The sequence below is a fragment of the Bufo gargarizans genome, chromosome 5 (genome assembly GCF_014858855.1).
Source record: "Bufo gargarizans isolate SCDJY-AF-19 chromosome 5, ASM1485885v1, whole genome shotgun sequence".
In the NCBI taxonomy this organism is placed as follows: Eukaryota; Metazoa; Chordata; class Amphibia; order Anura; family Bufonidae; genus Bufo; species Bufo gargarizans.
In genome coordinates this window covers 234,713,834-234,734,369 of record NC_058084.1, presented here as the reverse complement: position 1 = coordinate 234,734,369, position 20,536 = coordinate 234,713,834, and the positions used below count along the sequence as shown (strand labels likewise).

The 20,536-nt window shown below is 42.3% G+C and overlaps 1 protein-coding gene across 1 annotated transcript in view; it reads left to right on the top strand.

Annotated features, from left to right (window-relative positions):
- The window catches only part of CTNND2 (catenin delta 2), a 1,220,390-nt gene that overhangs the window by 647,668 nt on the left and 552,186 nt on the right, over positions 1-20,536 (top strand). Inside the window, exon 15 of the mRNA XM_044295464.1 lies at positions 12,344-12,494. Within this exon, the coding sequence (XP_044151399.1) occupies positions 12,344-12,494 (151 nt within the window). The remainder of the gene's footprint in view (positions 1-12,343; positions 12,495-20,536) is intronic.

Sequence of the window (20,536 nt, the reverse complement as noted above, 5' to 3'; positions counted from 1 at the left end):
TTAAAGAATGGAGGCACTTGCTCGAGGGCTCGGTGGTTCCGGTTCTCATCCTGACGGACCACAAGAATCTGACCTACCTCTCTGAGGCCAAGAGATTGACACCACGTCAGGCCAGATGGGCTCTGTTCTTGTCACGTTTTAATTACGTGGTCTCCTACCTACCCGGTTCCAAGAACATCAGAGCGGATGCCTTATCACGGCAGTACTCCGAGCTGTCCGGGGAGGAGTCGATTCCGACTTCGTTCATACCTCCGAATCAGATCCTGGCCGCCATTCGAACCAGCCTGACCTCTCCCCTGGGTGAGCAGATTTTGGCGGCTCAATCTGGTGCTCCCTCTGGGAGACCCAACGGCAGGTGTTTTGTGCCTGAGGAGTTGCGCACTCAGTTGTTGCGAACCTACCATAACTCCAAGGCCGCGGGGCATCCTGGAAAGAATCAGCTGTCCTGGGCTGTTTCACGTCTGTTCTGGTGGCCTTCTCTACGTTCCGACATCGCCGCATATGTAGCGGCATGCTCCGTTTGTGCCCAGAGTAAGTCCCCTCGGCACCTTCCGTTAGGCCTTTTGCAACCCATAGCCACCGGGGAGCGTCCATGGTCACACCTGGGGATGGATTTCATTGTGGACCTCCCTGCATCCCGAGGCCATACGGTCATTCTCATGATAGTGGATCGGTTTTCCAAAATGTGCCACTGTGTTCCTCTTAAGAAGTTACCCTCTGCACAAGAGTTGGCCTCGATTTTTGCCAGGGAGGTCTTCCGGTTGCACGGTTTGCCCAAGGAGATTGTGTCGGATCGGGGGAGTCAGTTTGTGTCCAGGTTCTGGCGCGCCTTTTGCTCCCAGTTGGGGATTCATCTCTCTTTCTCCTCGGCCTACCACCCTCAGTCCAATGGGGCCGCAGAACGATCCAATCAGGCCTTGGAGCAATTCCTTCGTTGCTATGTCTCCGATCACCAAGACAATTGGGTTGACCTCCTGCCTTGGGCTGAGTTTGCCAGGAACACGGCGGTGAACTCTTCCTCTGGGACGTCTCCCTTCATGGCCAATTATGGGTTCCAACCTGCCGTGTTACCGGAGGTATTCTCTCCCCAGGATATTCCGGCTGTGGAGGATCACCTTTCCGTCCTACGTGCTTCTTGGGTACAGATCCAGAGGTCCCTTGAGGTCTCTGCGCAGTGCCAGAGACTCCAGGCTGATCGCAGACGAGCGCCCGCTCCTTCCTACCAGGTCGGAGACCGCGTATGGTTGTCCACCCGCAACCTCAACCTTCGAGTGCCCACTCCCAAGCTGGCGCCTCGCTTTGTTGGTCCCTTCCGAGTGCTTCGCAGGGTAAACCCGGTAGCCTATGCCCTTGCGCTTCCTCCTGGCATGCGGATCTCCAACGTGTTTCATGTCTCCCTGTTGAAGCCACTGGTGTGTAATCGTTTCACTTCCTCGATTCCTCGGCCTCGTCCGGTCCAAGTGGGCAATCGTGAGGAGTATGAGGTGAGCAATATCCTGGACTCACGCCTGGTCCGTGGCCGGGTGCAGTTTTTGGTCCATTGGCGTGGTTATGGTCCAGAGGAGCGTTCCTGGGTTCCCTCCGCAGATGTCCATGCTCCTGCCTTGCTCCGAGCCTTCCACGCACGCTTCCCTCAGAAACCGTTCCTTACTCCGCGGAGGAGGGGCCCTTGAGGGGGAGGTACTGTCATGGTCTTACCTCCTTGCTGTCCTCCTTCGTTTGACATGTGCTGGCGGCCATCTTGGTTTCTGGGTTTCTTGTAGCCTCCCACCCTGCGGCTCCTCCTTCCCACTGGGAGGAGCTGGATGCCTAGCTCATATATATAGGAGGTCTGTGGCTTCAGTTCCTTGCTTGGTCCTCCTGTGCTCACATGCTTCTAAGACTGCTGCTGCTTCTGGTTCCTGATCCTGGCTTCGTCTGACTACCCTGCTGATTCCTGATCCTGGCTTCGTCTGACTACCCTTCTGGTTCCTGATCCCTGGTTTTGCAAGACCCTGCTTCGGTTTAGCCATCCGTTTGGACTTTTGCCTTACAGCTTTATTTTCAATAAAGCCTTCTTATTTCCACTCATCTCTTGTTGTACGTCTGGTTCATGGTTCCATGACAGGTCCACAGGCTATACCCACAAATTTAGGATCTATGAGGGAAAAGATCAGACCCTGGAGCCGGTCGGTTGCCCTGACTACCTGGGGAGCAGTGGGAAGACAGTCTGGGACTTGGCGTCACCCTTATTTGGCAAGGGGTACCATCTTTATGTGGACAATTTCTACACAAGTGTGGCCCTCTTCAGGCATTTGTTTCTAGAATAGATTAGCTTCTGTGGCACCGTGCAAACTAGTCGCACGGGCTTCCCCCAACGGCTCATTACCACCCGTCTTGCAAGGAGGGAGAGGGCTGCCTAGTGTAACGAAGAACTGCTCGCGGTGAAATGGAGAGACAAGCGTGACGTTTACATGCTCTCCTCCATTCACGCAGACACGACAATCCAAATTGAGCGAGCAACCCGTATCATTGAAAAGCCCCTCTCAGTCCACGACTATAACCTTCACATGGGAGGGATGGACTTCAATGACCAGATGTTGTCTCCGTATTTAGTTTCCCGACGCACCAGACGCTGGTATAAGAAGGTGTCTGTATATTTGATTCAATTGGCTCTGTATAATAGTTTTGTTCTCTACAGTATGGCTGGGAGAACAGGATCCTTCCTCAAATTTCAGGAAGAGATCATCGAGAACCTCCTGTACCCAGGAGGTTCCGTGGCCCCATCCACCAGTGTAGTTAGCCGTCTACTCGAGCCACATTTCCCCAATGTCGTTGTTGGTACATCAAATCAACCGTCACCCCGAAAAAGATGTTGTGTCTGTAATAGGAGTGGAATAAGGCGCTATTTCTGTCCTGACTGCCCTGACCACCCTGCCCTATGCTTAGGGGACTGTTTCCAGAAGTACCACACACAGGTACACCTAGCATAGGGATCACATCTCACCAGGACAGGCACACAGGGCTATAAGGGCCCATTCACACACAGCTGCTGTAAACATCTCCTTTCACCTGGGACAAAGTGCATAATGTACTTCGCCACATCTTTGGGCGCTTTGCACATTGTCCCATGGGGAAGGAGAGGTTTGTCCTATAAAGGTAAAAAGAACACCAGTAAGCAAAAAAGTTAACGTTCAGTTTCAAAAGTTAAAAAGTTTATATGTTCTGTTCTAAAGTTATTATAAAGTTAATTAAAAAAATTTGCGTTGCGGCCTGGATTTTTTTTTTTTTTTTTTTTTTTTTTCCTTCCAGGTGGACCAACTGATCGACTAGCTGCAGCACTGATGTGCATTCTGACAGAAGCATTGCGCTGCTGTCAGATTACACACAAGTCGGTGTATGCGGCGCTGCAAGACGAGATTTCTCCTCTGCAGTAAAAGATACGTTTGCCGAGGCATATGAGCTGAGGAGGTGGCGATGTTCATATGCTTTGGCAAACACTTTGTATATAAAAAAAATAAAAAATCCCGGCAATGATTTATTCATCCACATCGATTGATGTGAATGGAGAAATCCTGTTTGCCAGGGCATACGAGCTAAGTGGGTATGGATGTTGGGCGGAGCTCCTATGTCCTGGCAGACGCCATTACCCTCCTTTATTTTTTTGGCAGAGATTTTTTCATCCACATTGATCGATGCGAATGAAGAAATCTGCGCCGTTTATTTTTTTCTTTCAGCCCAGAGGCTGAACGGGAAAAAAAAATCTCATTACCTGTATGCTCAATATAAGCAGAAACTCCTAATGCTGGCCATACTTGTAATGATTGCGGAGACCCTCAAATGCCAGGGCAGTATAAACACCCCACAAATGACCCCATTTTGGAAAGAAGACACCCCAAGGTATTCGCTGAGGGGCATATTGAGTCCATGAAAGATTTACATTTTTGTCCCAAGTTAGCGGAAAGTTAGTAAAAAAAAAAAACAATTTCCGCTAACTTATGCCAAAAAAAAAAAAAAAATTCAATGAACTCGCCAGGCCCCTCATTGAATACCTTGGGGTGTCTTCTTTCCAAAATGGGGTCACATGTGGGGTATTTATACTGCCCTGGCTTTTTAGGGGCCCTAAAGCGTGAGAAGAAGTCTGGGATCCAAATGTCTAAAAATGCCCTCCTAAAAGGAATTTGGGCACCTTTGCGCATCTAGGCTGCAAAAAAGTGTCACACATGTGGTATCGCCGTATTCAGGAGAAGTTGGGGAATGTGTTTTGGGGTGTCATTTTACATATACCCATGCTGGGTGAGATAAATATCTTGGTCAAATGCCAACTTTGTATAAAAAAATGTTGTCTTTTGCCAAGAAATTTCTCTCACCCAGCATGGGTATATGAAAAATGACACCCCAAAACACATTCCCCAACTTCTCCTGAGTACGGCTATACCAGATGTGTGACACTTTTTTGCAGCCTAGGTGGGCAAAGGGGCACACATTCCAAAGAGCCCCTTTCGGATTTCACTGGTCAGTTTTTTACAGATTTTGATTGCAAACTACTTCTCACGCATATGGGCCCCTAAAATGCCAGGGCAGTATAACTACTCACCAAGTGACCCCATTTTGGAAAGAAGATACCCCAGGGTATTCCGTGAGGGGCATGGCGAGTTCCTCGAATTTTTTTTTTTTTTGTTACAAGTTAGTGGAATATGAGACTTTGTAAGAAAAAATAAAATAAAAAATAAATCATCATTTTCCGCTAACTTGTGACAAAAAATAAAAAGTTCTATGAACTCACTATGCCCATCAGTGAATACCTTAGGGCAGGGGTGGCCAACCTTACATAAACAAAGAGCCTAAAAAAAAAAAAAGTATGACTACCAGGAGCCACAGGCTATACATTTACACACAGTTACCATATTTTTCGCCCTACAAGATGCACCTAGGTTTGTAACAAAGAAAAATAAGATAAAAAATATATATTTTTCATCTGATCTGAGGTCTGCTAAAAATATGTTTTCTTATTGTTCATTAGCAGAAAAAAAAAAAGAAAAAAATATATTTTTCATCAGACTTCCAAATCAACCCCCCAAAATCAACCCCTCAGTGCTTGGATCAGACAACACAAATCAGACTCCCAGTGTCAGACCCTCAGTGCTCAGATCTCCCCCACATGCTCAGATCCCCCCCCCCCATGCTCAGATCTCCCCCTTCTCAGATCTGATTCCCCATGCTCAGACCTGACCAACCCATGCTCAAACAAGACCGCCATGCTCAGATCTGCCCCCATGCTCAAATCTGAAACCTCATGCTCAGATCAGACCCCCATTGCTCAGATCTGGACCCCCTATTTTCCAGATCAGGACAGCCCCCTCCCCCCCCCCATGCTTAGATCAGACCCACATTCTCAGTTCTATAATTAAAAAAAAATCTCTTCTCTCTCCTGATCAGGCACTGGGCTCCTGCTCGGTCGGGCACCTGCTACTCTACAGGTCTGACATGCTCTCCACTGTGACCTGATGAGCACAATGTCAGGTCATAGTGCGTGTCTCCACGTACTACATTCTCACACTGTGTGCATCAGGACGTAGTGGAGAGTGAGATGAAGCTGCAAAGTAGTAACAGTGCCTGATCAGGAAAAGAGATGTAAGCATGGGGTGGAGAGTACTTCCTGGCTTCACAGCTAGAGCCTCACTTGAAGAAGCAAAGAGCCGCATGTGGCTCAAGAGCCACAGGTTGGCCACCCCTGCCTTAGGGTATCTACTTTGCGAAATGGGGTCATTTGTGGGGTGTTTGTACTGTCTGGGCATTGTAGAACCTCAGGAAACATGACAGGTGCTCAGAAAGTCAGAGCTGTTTCAAAAAGCGGAAATTCACATTTTTGTACCATAGTTTGTAAACGCTATAACTTTTACCCAAACCATTTTATTTTTTAGCCAAACATTTTTTTTTTTATCAAAGACATGTAGAACAATAAATTTAGCTAAAAATTTATATATGGATGTCGTTTTTTTTTTGCAAAATTTTACAACTGAAAGTGAAAAATGTCATTTTTTTGCAAAAAAATCGTTAAATTTCGATTAATAACAAAAAAGTTAAAATGTCAGCAGCAATGAAATACCACCAAATGAAAGTTCTATTAGTGAGTAGAAAAGGAGGTAAAATTCATTTGGGTGGTAAGTTGCATTACCGAGCAATAAACAGTGAAAGTAGTGTAGTGCAGAAGTGTAAAAAGTGGCCTGGTCATTAAGGGGGTTTCAGCTAGGGGGGTTGAAGTGGTTAAAGCTCATATATGAACCTATAAAATCAGTTTTTTTAATTTTTAACCATCATGTATTTTTAAAATGAGTTTATTAGTGTCAATTGCTCACTTCTTATTTTGGCCTGCCATCTAGTGGCCAAAATAAGAATTGCATCATAAATTGGTAACATATTGCTTCATTTGCTGGCTTGATTCATTTTTTAATCACAGTAAGCACTGCTTGTTTCCATGGTTACGACCTCCCTGCAATTTCATCAATGGCGGACGCGCTTGCACACTATATGAAAAAGTGCCAGCCTCTCTGGTGGCCGGGACTGTGGAAGTGCACATAGGCTGGTATTTATTCCTATAGTGAGCAAAAGCGACCACCGCTGCTGAATTGCAGAGTGGTCGTCACCATGAAAATAAGCAGTGTATAATGTGATGGAAAAATGAATCCAGCCAGCAAAGGAAGCAATATGAACAATCACAATACATTAGTAAGTGGCCTGTAATTACTGTCTCTACATGATAAATGCCATTTGCTGAAGAGAGACAACCCCTTTAACTTTTATAAATCTATTACTGTTCATGTATACTTGACATGGTCTTCCTGTTGTAATTCTGGCTCATACTTTCATGGCATTTTGTGCTGCACGCACAAAACAGTTTAAAAAAAATATATAACTCCTTAACCCCTTCTGTCTGGGGCCAGCTTTCACCATTTTTTGCAAATCTGACATGTGTCAATTTATGTGGTAATACATTTGGAATGCTTTTACTTATCTCGTGACACATTGTACTTCATGACAGTGGTAAATGTCAGTAGATATTTTTTTTACCTTTATTTATAAAAAATCTAAAATTTACAAAATAATTTGAAAAATTCACAATTTTCTAAATTTTAATTTCTCTACTTTTAAGACTTTAAGACCTCATAAAATTGTCATCAGTCATCATTCCCTATATGTAAACTTTATGTTGGCATCATTTTGTCAATGTCATTTTATTTTTTAGGAGGTTAGAAGGCTTAGAATTTTATAAGCAATTTTTCAAGTTTTCAAAAAAAAAACTGTTTTTTTAAGCACCAATTCAGTTATAAAGTGATTTTGAGGGGCTTACGTAATGGAAACCACCCATAAATGACCCATTTTAGAATCTATACCCCGCAAATTATTCAAAACTGATGTTATAAACTTTGCTAACCCTTGAGGTGTTCTACATGAATTAAAAGAAAATAGAGGTGAAATTTCTAAATGTAATTTTTTTTTGCAGATTTTTTTAGAAAGTACAGCAAGGGTTAACAGAAAAATAAATCTTAATATGCCTTACTCTGATTCTGAACTTTACAGAAATACCCAATATGTGATAGTAAACTGCTGTAGGGGCACATGGCAGTGGTCATAAGGAAGGAGCGCCATATGGTTTTTGGAGGCTGATTTTGCAACAGTGGATTTTGGGCACCATTCTGTATTTGAAGAGACCTTGTCATACGCCTACAGTGTAAACCCTCAAAGTGACCCCATTTTGGAAACTACACCCATTCAAAGAATTTATTAACGGGTGTACTAAGCACTTTGACCCTATAAGCATTTTTTACAGAATTTAGAAACACTTCACAATTTTCATTCCAATAAAATGTTGCTTTAGCCCCAAATTTTACATTTCCAGGGTAACAGGAGAAAAAGCACCCTATAATTTGTTACGCATTTTCTCCTGGATATAGAAATACCCCATATGTGGTGGTAAATTGCTGTAGGGGCACACAGCAGGACTCAGTAGGGAAGGAGCGCCAGTAAAAGGTAAGGAGAGACACAGTAAAAGCATTTTTGAAAGAAAAATATCTTGTTTGTGTTGCCATTTTCTGAGAGCCATTTTTTTTAAAAAAAATTATGATTATTTTATGTAGCGTCTAATTTTTAGCGGGATGAGATGATGGTTTGATAGGTACCATTTTGGGTATATACGTCTTTTTGATCGCTTGGTATTACACTTTTTGTGAGGTAAGGTGAAAGAATATGACTGTTTTGGCATTGTTTTTGTTTTAATAGCGTTCACCTGATGGGGTGGATCATGTGATAATTTTATAGAGCAGGTTGTTGCAGACGTGGCAATACCTGATATGCCTATTTTTTTAAATTATGTTTTCACTGATTCCGGCGTATACAGCAGAGGCTCTGCTGTCAGTGACTGCTGGGCCGCTGCTGCTGATCGGGCGGGAGAAGCTCCTGCACCCGTCCGATCAGCCGCTGTACCTGTAAAGTTCTGGGGCTTAAATCATGTGTATGGTGGTGGTCGGGAAGGGGTTAAAAATGCAACAAAACAAACACTTGCACCTAAAACTCACTTCCAAGCAGAGGTTTAAATACAAAAAAAAATAATAATATGTTAATGTCCATCCACACATCCGTGTGTGTTTTTACGGATCCGCAAAACATGGACAGCGGCATTGTGCGTTCCACATTTTGCGGACCGCACATTGCCGGCACTTTTCTTGTCCGCAATTTGCGGACAAGAATAGGAAATGTTCTATTTTTTGGGGGAACGGAATTGTGTACCCGGAAGTTCTGGTCCGCAATTCCATATCCGGGCAGCATGATGTGCTGCCACATAGAAATGATGGGTCTGCAATTCTGTTCCGCAAAATGCGGAATGAAATTGCGGACGTGTGAATGGACCCTTATGGTGTGCAAAGCTCATATAACTACACGTTTATATATTAAAGGGGTTATCCAGTAAAAGATATTTAGATTTATCCTCAGGATAGGTCATCAGTATCAGATCTGCAGGAGTGCGACACCAGGTACCTGCTGATCAGTTGTTAGAAAAGGCCTTGAGCGCCGCAACCTCTGCCTAAGCCAGGCATGTCCAAAGTGCGGCCCTCCAGCTGTTGCAAAACTACAACTCCCAGCATGCCTGGATAGCTTACAGCTATTAGGGCATGCTGGGAGTTGTAGTTTTGCAACAGCTGGAGGGCCGCAGTTTGGACATGCCTGCCATTCCTAGGCACTGACATCACTGTGCATCTATCACATGGCCTAGTTGCAGCTCAGGGAATTCAAGTAAATGGGGCTGAGCTGTATGATGTCTTCCTTGGAAAGCTGACGGGAGCCTGCATCACTTATTAGAGATCCGGTAAGTGCAGCAACTTCATGAAACAGCTGATCGGTGGGGATGCAAGGACTTGGACCCCACTGATGTGATAATGATAACCTATCCCGAGGATAAGTCATCATTGTCTTTTCCTGGATAACCGCTTTAACAAGAGTTTGTGCTCTTAAAAACACTGAAACATAGCCCACGCAATATTTGGCCATAATCCACAAATGCATTAAAATGTATACTGTACACACCAAGAAGCTGATATGCTAGCAAAATCTACATTTTCTGAGAACATACAGCATTCCGTTCATAAAAATGTAACCTAATCATTAATACACACAACTATCTTTGTGCAACTTTGCAGCAGTGATATAAAAAGTTGGCTGAAAATTCAAATTTGTGACTTAAAGGCATTCTCTGCCTTTTTCTTACTTATGATTTATCCTTTGGATAGGTCATTACCATCTGATTGGCAGAGGTCCTACACCTGGGACCCTTGCTGATCAGCTGTTTGAGAAGGCATTGGCACTCGCAGTAGCGCCAAGGCCTCCTCGCTGCTTCCTACAGGCCAGTGACATCACAACTATGTGACGTGGCCTGGGCGCAGCTCATTGCTATTCACTTCAGTGGAGCTGAGTTGCCCCCAGGCCATGTGACATAGTCATGATGTCACTGGTTTACGGGAAGCAGCAAGAAGGCCGAGGCGCTACTGTGAGTGCCGCTGCCTTCTCAAACAGCTGCTCGCCGGGGGTCCCGGGTGTCACACCTCTGCCGATCAAATGCTGATGAACTATCCAAAGGATAGATCATCAACAAGAAAAACCTTTTTAAGGCTACTTTCACACTAGCGTTCGGGCGGATCCGTTCAGAACGGATCCGCCCATAATAATGCAGACGGAGGCTCCGTTCAGTACGGATCCGTCTGCATTATTTTAGCAAAAAAAAGCTAAGTGTGGAAATAGCCTGGGACGGATCCGTCCAGACTTTCAATGTAAAGTCAATGGGGGACGGATCCGCTTGAAGATTGAGCCACATTGTGGCATCTTCAAACGGATCCGTCCCCATTGACTTACATTGTAAGTCTGGACGGATCCGCACGCCTCCGCACGGCCAGGCGGGCACCCGAACGCTGCAAGCAGCGTTCAGCTGTCCGCCTGTCCGTGCGGAGGCGAGCGGAGCGGAGGCTGAACGCCACCAGACTGATGCAGTCTGAGCGGATCCGCCTCCATTCAGACTGCATCAGGGGTGGACGGCTGCGTTCGGGTCCGCTCGTGAGCTCCTTCAAACGGAGCTCACGAACGGAATACCGAACGCTAGTGTGAAAGCAGCCTAAGTGTGTCCTCTAGTAGAGTCTTTATGCAAATAAAATATAAGAATATCCACAAAACAAACCTGCAAAAGCTGAGGGTTTCATACATATTACATGTCTACACTCAATGCTCCATATCTAAGACTACTTTCACACTGCCGTTTTGATTTTCGTTTGTGAGATCCATTTCAGGGCTCTCACAAGCGGTCCAAAACGGATCAGTTTTGCCCTAATGATTCTGAATGGATAAGGATCCGCTCAGAATGCAACAGTTTGGCTTTGTTCTGCCTCCATTCTACTTTGCTTGCAGCGTTTTGGTGTCCGTAGGGATGGATCCGTTTTTACTGACACAATATGGCACAATAGAAAACGCATCCGTCCCCTATTGACATATATATGTTATGGATACAATCTGCATTAATTCATCAGCAGATGAATTAGAGCACCATAACTCTGGATGTTGCAAAAATGCCCCTGTATTACACCCATGTGAAATGGCTGAATACTGTTTTTTTTGTTTGTTTTGTTTTTTACTGTAGCAAATGAAAGTGATTATTTATGAAGACAGTTAGTGAGCAAAAATGTATTTTCTGACTGATGACTTTTTTTGTCAGAAATATACTAAAGTCCTTTCTCATAATAATTGTTATTACTATTACTGTAGCATGCAATAGATATCGCTAAAGAAGTAGTCTCCAGATTTTACTCTAATGATCAGTTATAGACAGGATAGAGACTGTATAAGATGTATTGATGTTTGTGTGTGTGTTTTTTTTTTTTTTTGGGTGTGTGTGTTTGGTCCGGATACTGGTAAACGTTTGGGTCATGGCATCAATACATGGCCTTATTAGGTACAGAGGGTAGTTAACCTGGAGTATCTGAGGCTGTAGGAGCTAGAGATCTGAGCTGACAATCTAAGTTTTAAACAAGACCAGATTTGCAGTGTTTGATGCTTAACATTGAGAGATACAGCCTTTAGAAATCTGGTCAGGAGAGCTGTTGGTATATGAAGGTATATATGTGTCCAACAGCTGTAAATCTCAATTAATCGCAATCTTGGTGTTGTAGATTGTCATTTTTAAAACAAATCTGACTGATAGCTCTAGTCTCTACACAACCTGAAATTCAGCCATCAGTAACAAGGATGTAAGCGATACAGCCTTGCTTACAGAAGTGCCATCCTACAATGACATGCCTGATAAAGTAAGCTGACCTTGGGAACTACTAATGGAGTTCCCCTCATTGTCTCTGTGTTATAAAATCACAGGTATTTATTACTTCACCGCCTGGGAGACAGCTCAACATACAGAGACAGTGATGGCGTAAATAAAAATTCTGAGGAACAGTACCCCAGCTTCCTTTATTTATATGAAATAGCAGTGGGAGAGCTTAATATAGTAACATGGTTCCAGTCACAATAAAAAAAAAACATATTGCCTATATGCTGGAACTAAGTACAAATTTTGTCATGAAAACTTGTAAAGTTCCTCACTATTGTAGAGGTAGTGCCCATGTCTACAAGCAACATTTTCTCAAGGCTATATTGTATTTTCTGAAATGAAACACATTATGCTGGTTTAGGAATTTATAACTTGATGTTGCATTCTGCCTAGATTAAGTGAAGTAATAGTAATTCAGTTTACTTCTCTTTTTTGTAACTTTGAAGGTGATTGTTGTTAAATACCTATAGTAGAACATAATATTTTCTTCTTTACTTTTTGCAGTGGTCTATTTATATCAGAGCTGCTGTCCGCAAAGAAAAAGGTCTACCAATTTTGGTTGAGCTCCTTCGAATTGATAATGATAGGGTGGTATGTGCGGTTGCCACTGCTTTAAGAAATATGGCCTTAGATGTGAGAAATAAAGAACTCATAGGTAAGATTTATGTTACTGTTTAATTTCCATATTTTTCATCCTATAAGACGCACTGGCCTATATGAGACGCACCTAGGTTTTAGAAGAGGACAATAAGAAAAAAATATTTTTAAATAGACCTCAGATCAGACCAGCAATCAGACCCCCAGTGTTAATCAGAACTCAGCTCACAGCCCCAATCAGACCCCCAATGTTAACAAAACCTCAGATCAGACCCCAATGTGAATGACCCCCAATCAGACCTCAGATAAGAGCCCCATTATAAATACGACACTCCATTCAGACCTCAGATGAGACCCCCATGCCTCTAAGTACCCCCCCCCCCCCCATAATTGAAGCACTGATTAGTATTTGGCCCATAAGACACACATTGGAGGAAAAAAGTGTATCATATGAAGAAAAATACTAGAGTTTTATTGCTAACCCCTATTTATCCATACCACATAAATGAATAGGCTAATGGCATAGACCCTGTGCCAGAAAGGATTTAGTTTGTGTACTGGCTTACATGGCACCGAACGATCTTGTACACAATGCCATTGGTTGGATCAGTCCTGAAAAGGAACTGAAAAAAGCAGTTCGCTGTCACTCAAATCTTTTTTTTTTTTTATATCAACTTTATTATTTTCTTTCTTAAAACATATAATCTTTCATCACATCCATAACATAATGCAACATATTCTATATTACTACTACAACAAATATTATAAGTTATCCCCCAAGCACCCACCCACCACCCCAGGGGAGAGAGGGGAAGGGAAGAAAAAAAAAAAAGGAGCGCTCCGCCTAGTATGGCCATTTGTTCCAAATCTCATCAAATCCCGCTGAATTTTTAGTATAGCACCCAGAAACCCGTTGGATTTTAATAAGATTTTCTACTGCTATACGCCACTGTCTCACTGTAGGCGGCTCTTCTTTTATCCATTTCCTAAGTATAAGAAGTCTGGCTTGAAATAGTACTTTACCCAAAACCAGTCGCACTTCCTTCTTTAATTTCAGATGTTCAGTTGCTCCCAATATACATACTACTGGATCTTCAATCACCTGAACATCCAGGAATACCGATACAATCTCTGCAATCTCCTTCCAGTATCTGAAAAGTCTAGGACATATCCAAAAACAATGATGTAAATCTGCGTCCCTTTCCCTACATTTTGGGCAATTATCCAACATTCTGACCCCCATTTTCTTTAACATCTTGGGAGATCAATGTAATCTATGTACTATAAAGAACTGTGATATTTTATGTGAACCCCTATCCGACACCGTTGGATAGTTTCTAAGGGCATCTTTCCATTTCTCATCGGAAAAAAAAGGTTGGAGTTCTTCTTCCCATTTTTTTTGGGCTAGTATTGTAATCCGTTCTTTCTTTCCTTCCATCAATATCCCGTATCTTTTTTTTGTTATACCACTTTTTTCTCCACTATCAGTAAATTTATATATTCGATCTGATTGTTCCTTTCTGTATTTATCTAAATTTACCCCTATCCTTAAAGCGTTCCTAAATTGGAAGTATTTATAAATATCCTTTTGGGGGATCCCAAACTTCCTAACCAGTGTATTAAAATCCTTCAATTTATCATCTTCAAATACTTGAGCTAAGTATTTTATCCCCTTTTTTCCCCAGTCAATATAACTCCTAATCGTTTGAAGTTCCTTCAAGTTAAAACCAAGTTTTCCAAATAGGTGTATATAGAAGAAAACCTTTTATCCCAAGTAATTTTTTAATCTGCCCCCAAATGTGATACATTATATTCAAAATTCTATTTCCTGTATTATTTTTATCAAGTGTACCCGATTCCATTATCTCTAAGTGATTGAGTTCGCCTCCCCAACCAATTTTATTTAATTCCTGTCTTCCCACTAAACTATTCAAACTATCTCTTATCTGACTATATTGTGTTATCAAGTAATATATAAACCACTTCAGCACCCTCTCTCACTGGGAGCTGAAGCACTTCTTTTTTTATCCTGGGGATAGAGCCTTTCCATATGAATTCCCCCATTAGGTGATCAAATAATCTAAATATCTTCTGTGGTAGTCTTAACGGGGTATTTTGTAGCACATAAAGTACCTTTGGTAGAAAAATCATTTTTATTAAATTTACCCGACCTTGAATAGAGAGTGGCAGTCTTTTCCAAATATGTATTTTAATTCTAAGTTCTTTTATTACAGGGAGTACGTTTAGTTTTTCATAGTCTTCTATATTACCGGAGATTTGTATACCCAAATACTTAAAACTCTCGTATTTCCCCAGTACTTGAACCCTTAAATCCCTCCCTAACTGCCTGTCACCCAATACCATCATATGGGATTTCTCCCAATTAATATTTAATCCAGAAAAAAAGCCAAACTTATCTATTTTATCTAATACTCTACTAAACTGATCCCCAGTGTTGTGCATAAATAACAAAATATCATCGGCATACATTAATAATTTTTCGTCTCCTCCCAAATATTGAAAACCTTTTATCTCCCTATCGTTTCTTATTATATTTGCGAGAGGCTCAATTGCTATAGCAAATAATAGTGGAGAGAGAGGGCATCCCTGCCTGGTGCCCCGGTGAAGGGCAAGAGGCAGGGATAAGCTCCCGTCCATCATCACTCTAGCCCTTGGGTTGGAATATATTAGCTGAATCCATTTTATAAACCCCTCGCCTATACCAACCCTTTTTAAGACTGCCCATAAATACTCCCATTCAATACAGTCGAATGCCTTTTGGGCATCCAATGAAAGTATTGCTTTGTCACCTGGTTCTGTTCTATTAGCCTCAATATTAAGGTACAACCTTCTTATATTTGAATATATTGTTCTACCCGGTATAAAACCGGTCTGATCTTCGTGAATTATACCTTTAATCACTTTGGAGAGCCTCCCTGCCAGTACCTTTGCCAGGATTTTAACATCTGTATTCAGCTGTCACTCAAATCTACTGGACATATATTAAAGGGGTTTTCCAGACTCATGATCGGTCGTTAATATGAGATAGGTGAGGGAACCCCACTGATCATCTTTTCCTTGAGCCTCCGGCACCAGACCTAGCTTTTGAATGGAGCAAGAAGCATGGTTCTGTTCAAAGTACAGTAGGTGTTCTGGTTTACTGCAGCTCATTTCACATTGAAGTGACTGGGCACTGAGCTGCACTAACTCAGCACGGCCATTATACTTTGAACAGAGCTGTGCTTCCTGCTGCATCTGAAATGCTAGTTCAGGAAGTTGGTGGTATATAGACAAAATACAATCTATGTCTCCTTTGCATGTCTGTGTATACAGATCACTGGTAACAGTGATTTAAAAGGCAATTTCCATTAGATTATCTGTTGTCAGTGATCAGTACATGTGGACAACAGGGAGCTCATAAAAGGGATTTATTATCACTTAATGCCTTATCGTGGAGTGCCATACATATCAGAAGATGAGCCTTTGCAATTTGCAATGGGATCTGGCTGTAATACACAGCTAGGCTCCCAATTCAAAGACTGAGCTACTATAGCTAAGATTCCATAATTATATACCCTTAAATACTATTGCCAGTAATGACCACAGCATCATAGTGGTTGTGCAGAATGAGAGGTTCAACGCGATGCAGGGGTTGGTTTGTACAGAAGCCTATTTAGAACTACCAGATGTAGGATTTGTTCTTGGATAAGATCCTCAAAATAATACCAACTCTAATTTTATTTTATTAGAAATCAAGCCCTTACACAACTCCATTGACAGCTATAGAAAAAGTTATGGCTCTTTGTAGGATCAGGCACTTAGATTCAGGATGGGAGCCTGCAGGGTCATGCTGGACCTCTCTCTGTCAGCACTCCGTCATCTGAAACTAATCAATCTTAGCTGCCACCACTCATCATATCTGGCTGAAGAGACACCTACTCTAAATAACACCTACAACTGCTAGCATTCACAGGGTTAACAAATCAATATAAGTAATGCTTCTTCTAGGGTCATGAAATCGTTAGAACACAAGAAGGCTCTTATTAAAGTGAAGTTTAATTTAAAAAAAAAGACATATACATACAGTGCAAAATTACATTTTGGAAAATAAAAGGGCTAAAAACAGAACTTAATACTTTACATGACGGTTAAGTCCAGTTGCCTGAGGAAGCAGAAATATTGGTCAGTCCATCAAGCTAGTGATCCCCAAATAAATGACAATTTGCTCATCTCCATGCATTTGTTAAAAAGGGTCTGTAGATCCCCCGATAACCCTCTCCCACCTGTGATGTAAGAGGAGGCCAGTGGAAACCAAGTCTGCCTCAAAATCTTTGTATTGAAATATCTTTTCGGATATTTATCACAGCAATTTCATGTTACCTCCATCCACTCTGTCCAAATTTCCAGCACACTTGCTACCAAACATGGCGGAGGTAATGGCGGGATAGCTGTAGTTATGTAATTGCTCCCTGTTACTAAGCTGGGATCTATTTGAGTTTGATACCATGGAAGCATATACATGGCCTGAGTTCTCAGGAGGAAGCATGTGGACCAAATATAGATTAGGCCATGTATTTATTTGATGTATATTGAAAGATAGGGGTTTCATGTGTGACCTCAGCTGGAAAGGACACTAGCCTTTTCCTGACCCCTCTAACGGTTCTGGTCTGTATAAAGCTGGCATATGGCATCTTCACATGTTATGTCAGGGGTCTCTGGTCTCTATGAAGTTGTTCCAACTTACAGATTTTATAGCTACTATCTCCTGGCCTGGCTTTGGAAAGGAAACATGGACAAGGTTATGACCCAATCTGTCACGGCATGCTGTGGGAACTAATTCCTCCCCGAACACACAGGGGGGAGGGAAAGGTATTAGGCCTGGAAACTAGGGATAGGGGAATGGTCACACCCAGCGAGTCCCTAATCTAAGCCCTGGCTACTGACAGCGTGAACAGACCTTGATGGTAGGAATGTTCATACACAGGAACCTAAGCACTATCTTACCCTAACAGGGCCCTGGAGATAGTGTAAGGACAACAGATGGCCTGTTCCTTCCCAGCTGAAGGAACAGGAGACCACCTCAGACATAATACTAAAAGGTAGGGGAAATACAACAAACAAGAAATAAAGGAAAGACACTTAACTTCAAAGTATGCGGACAAGCAGGAACTCAGAGGGGAACCAACACCAGCACTTCTAACATCCAAAAGGAGCTATCAACCGCATAGCATGATGGATGAGACCAGACTAAATGGAGGAGGAGGAATGATCACTTAAGCTACAACTGAGACCAGAGGTGTGGTCATCTCCAGCAACAACACGGAAAGTGAAACTAAAGAGGCTGTCAATCACATGCAGCCAGTCTCCTTGATCTCCTAGTCCTTGTCACGGGAGGGACCGTGACACAATTCTGGAATGTAAAGGTAGGGGTAGCCTACTCCTAGCAATAATTTTGATATCTGGATCCCTCTATCACCTCACTCTTAAAAAATAATTCCATCAATATCCATGTTCCAAAATCCAAATGCCGCTCCTTCCTTTGTTATGTCATAAGCGGTATTTCCATTTATTAGTAAAAAATTAGCAACAGTTTGTGTGGCAATTTTTCTACAAGTAAAGCCTTATTCATGTCAGTGTTTTAATCAGTGATTTCCATCAGTGATTGTGAGCCAAAGCCAGGAGGGGAGGCTACACATACATAAGGTATAAGGACAAGATCTGCACATATTATGTGTTTAGACCCAGATCTAGTTTTGGCTCAAAACTTTTGGCTCTGCGAATAAGACACAACCATTGTGTAAATTTGCGCTGAAACTGCATATCATTTGAATAATGATCATTTTTTATTTTCACTTTATTTTTAAATTCTAGTAGATTCCATGAAGCACCTGTTAAAATGCTCACTATACACCGAGATTAATTCTTTGAGGTGTTGTAGTTTCCAAAATGCAGTGTTTTGGTTGTGCTTCTTATGTTTTGACACATCAAGGCTGCACAAACCTGAACTGGTGCCTGAAAAACATCCTAAAAAATGTAGGCCCCAAAATCCATAAGTTGCTCCTTAATTTCTCAGGCCTGCATCTCAGTCATGTAGCATATTTAAAAACTGCAGAATTAGGCTGAGAGTAGATTCACACCTGTGTTTCACTGATCCAGCAGGCTGTGCTGCAGAGATCAGCCTTATGAAGTTCACCTATGCCAAATCCGTTAAACTGAAGTGTAAAGCTTACTATAGTGGAATTTGATCTGAATTTCAGGAACTAAAGAGGGATAAACCATAATGCCATGCAAGTAGCCAATCAGCAGATAGCGAGCCACTGTGATGTCACAGTACTATAAAAAGTCTCCTCCTGTCCAGTCTCTGCTATTTTGCAGTGAACTTAGTGCAGGGAGAGACGTTTCTGGCACTAGGGACAGTGATTAGGACTTTATTCACAAAAAATTACTATTGATCAGTTCAGGGACAGCTTATTGATAATGTAGGGATATAATAGAGAGGCATTATCCACACTATAGGGAGGGAGCAGGAGCTAATAGAAGAGTGTAAAGCTTGGCTAATTGAAGCTATTCTATTATACCTTACTGCACTAATTGGGGTTGAAAAGTGTTCTAGTACTACAGATTTTAGGTTGTTTGCATTCTTGGATACATCAATAATTCCAGCAATCCTTGATTCTGTTATTGGGGTGAAACTGCAGTATGATACTAATCATTTGGTGGGGTTCATGTTCTTTCATATATAATTGAATCGGCTAATCCTTGATTGTGAAATTGCAGCCTGATACTACAGATTTTAGGGTGCTCAAGTTCTATTATACATAAGTATATCCTTTAACCCCTAATTGTGTATTCGGTGTGAAACTGTGGCTTGGTACTACAAATTTTAGGCTAAATAGCATTGTTATATACAATGGTATATCCATTCATCCCTAGTTGTGTAATTGGGGTGAAATTGTAGCCTGATACTACAGATTTTGTGGTGGTCATGTTCTTTTATACATAAGTATATCCAATCTTCTCATCATCTTCTCCATTCGGTCCGGACAACTTCTTTCAGCTGCGCCTCGTGTCTGCAGAATATGACACACAGACATCTTAGCTTCCTCACATTTCTATCATCATCCCCCAACCTGGAGTACCCACAGTGCTATCCTGAAGAAAAATGAATGCCCCCATAGTAATAGTGCTCCTCATAGTCCCACCAATAGTAATTCCCTTCTAGAATGCCCTCATTAGTAATACTATCAACAACAGTGCCCCCCAACCGTTATAATGCTCCCCAAGAATGCCCCCATTAGTAATACTGCCCCCAACATTGATAATGCTCCCCAAGACTGCCTCCATTAGTAGAAAAGCTTTTAAGTATTAATAATGCCCTCACAGAGCCCCCAGTAAAAATAAGGCCCCCTATATTGTTCCCCCAGTGGTAATAAAGCTGTCTACAGACCCCTCAGTAGTAATAAGGCCCCATTAATGCTCTTAGTGGAAATAAGGTGGATCTATAAGTCCCGCCTATAGAGCCCCCAGTAATAATAGGTATACCTATAATGTTCCCTGGATTTATAATACCCATACAGTGCCCCCAGTATATAGACTGCCCCTTATTTGTTATAATGTTCACCCTGAAGTGCCTCCAGTATTTATAATGCCCCCTGCAGTGCCCCCTGTAGTTATATTCCTCCCTCCACCATTCAGTCCCATGTAAATAACATCATTCCCCTCCCTTCAGCCCATACAATATACAGTCCCATGTAAATAACATCACCTCCTCCCAAGCCGCCTCCAACATGCAATCCCGTGTAAACATCACCCCCTCAACATTCAGTCCCATGTAAATAACATCACTCCCTCCTCCAGCTGCCTCCTACATGAATTAGCATGTAAATAACATCACTCCTTCCTACAGCCGCCTCCAACATAATCCCATGTAAAAAACATCATCCCCTCCCATGTAACTAACATCACCCAGCCCCCTCCAAAATTCAGTCCCATGTAAATATCATTACTCCCTCCCACAGCCACCATCAACACACAGTTGTTATAATAAATATTTATTTATATAGCACCACCATATTCCGCAGAGCTTTACAAATTCATAGG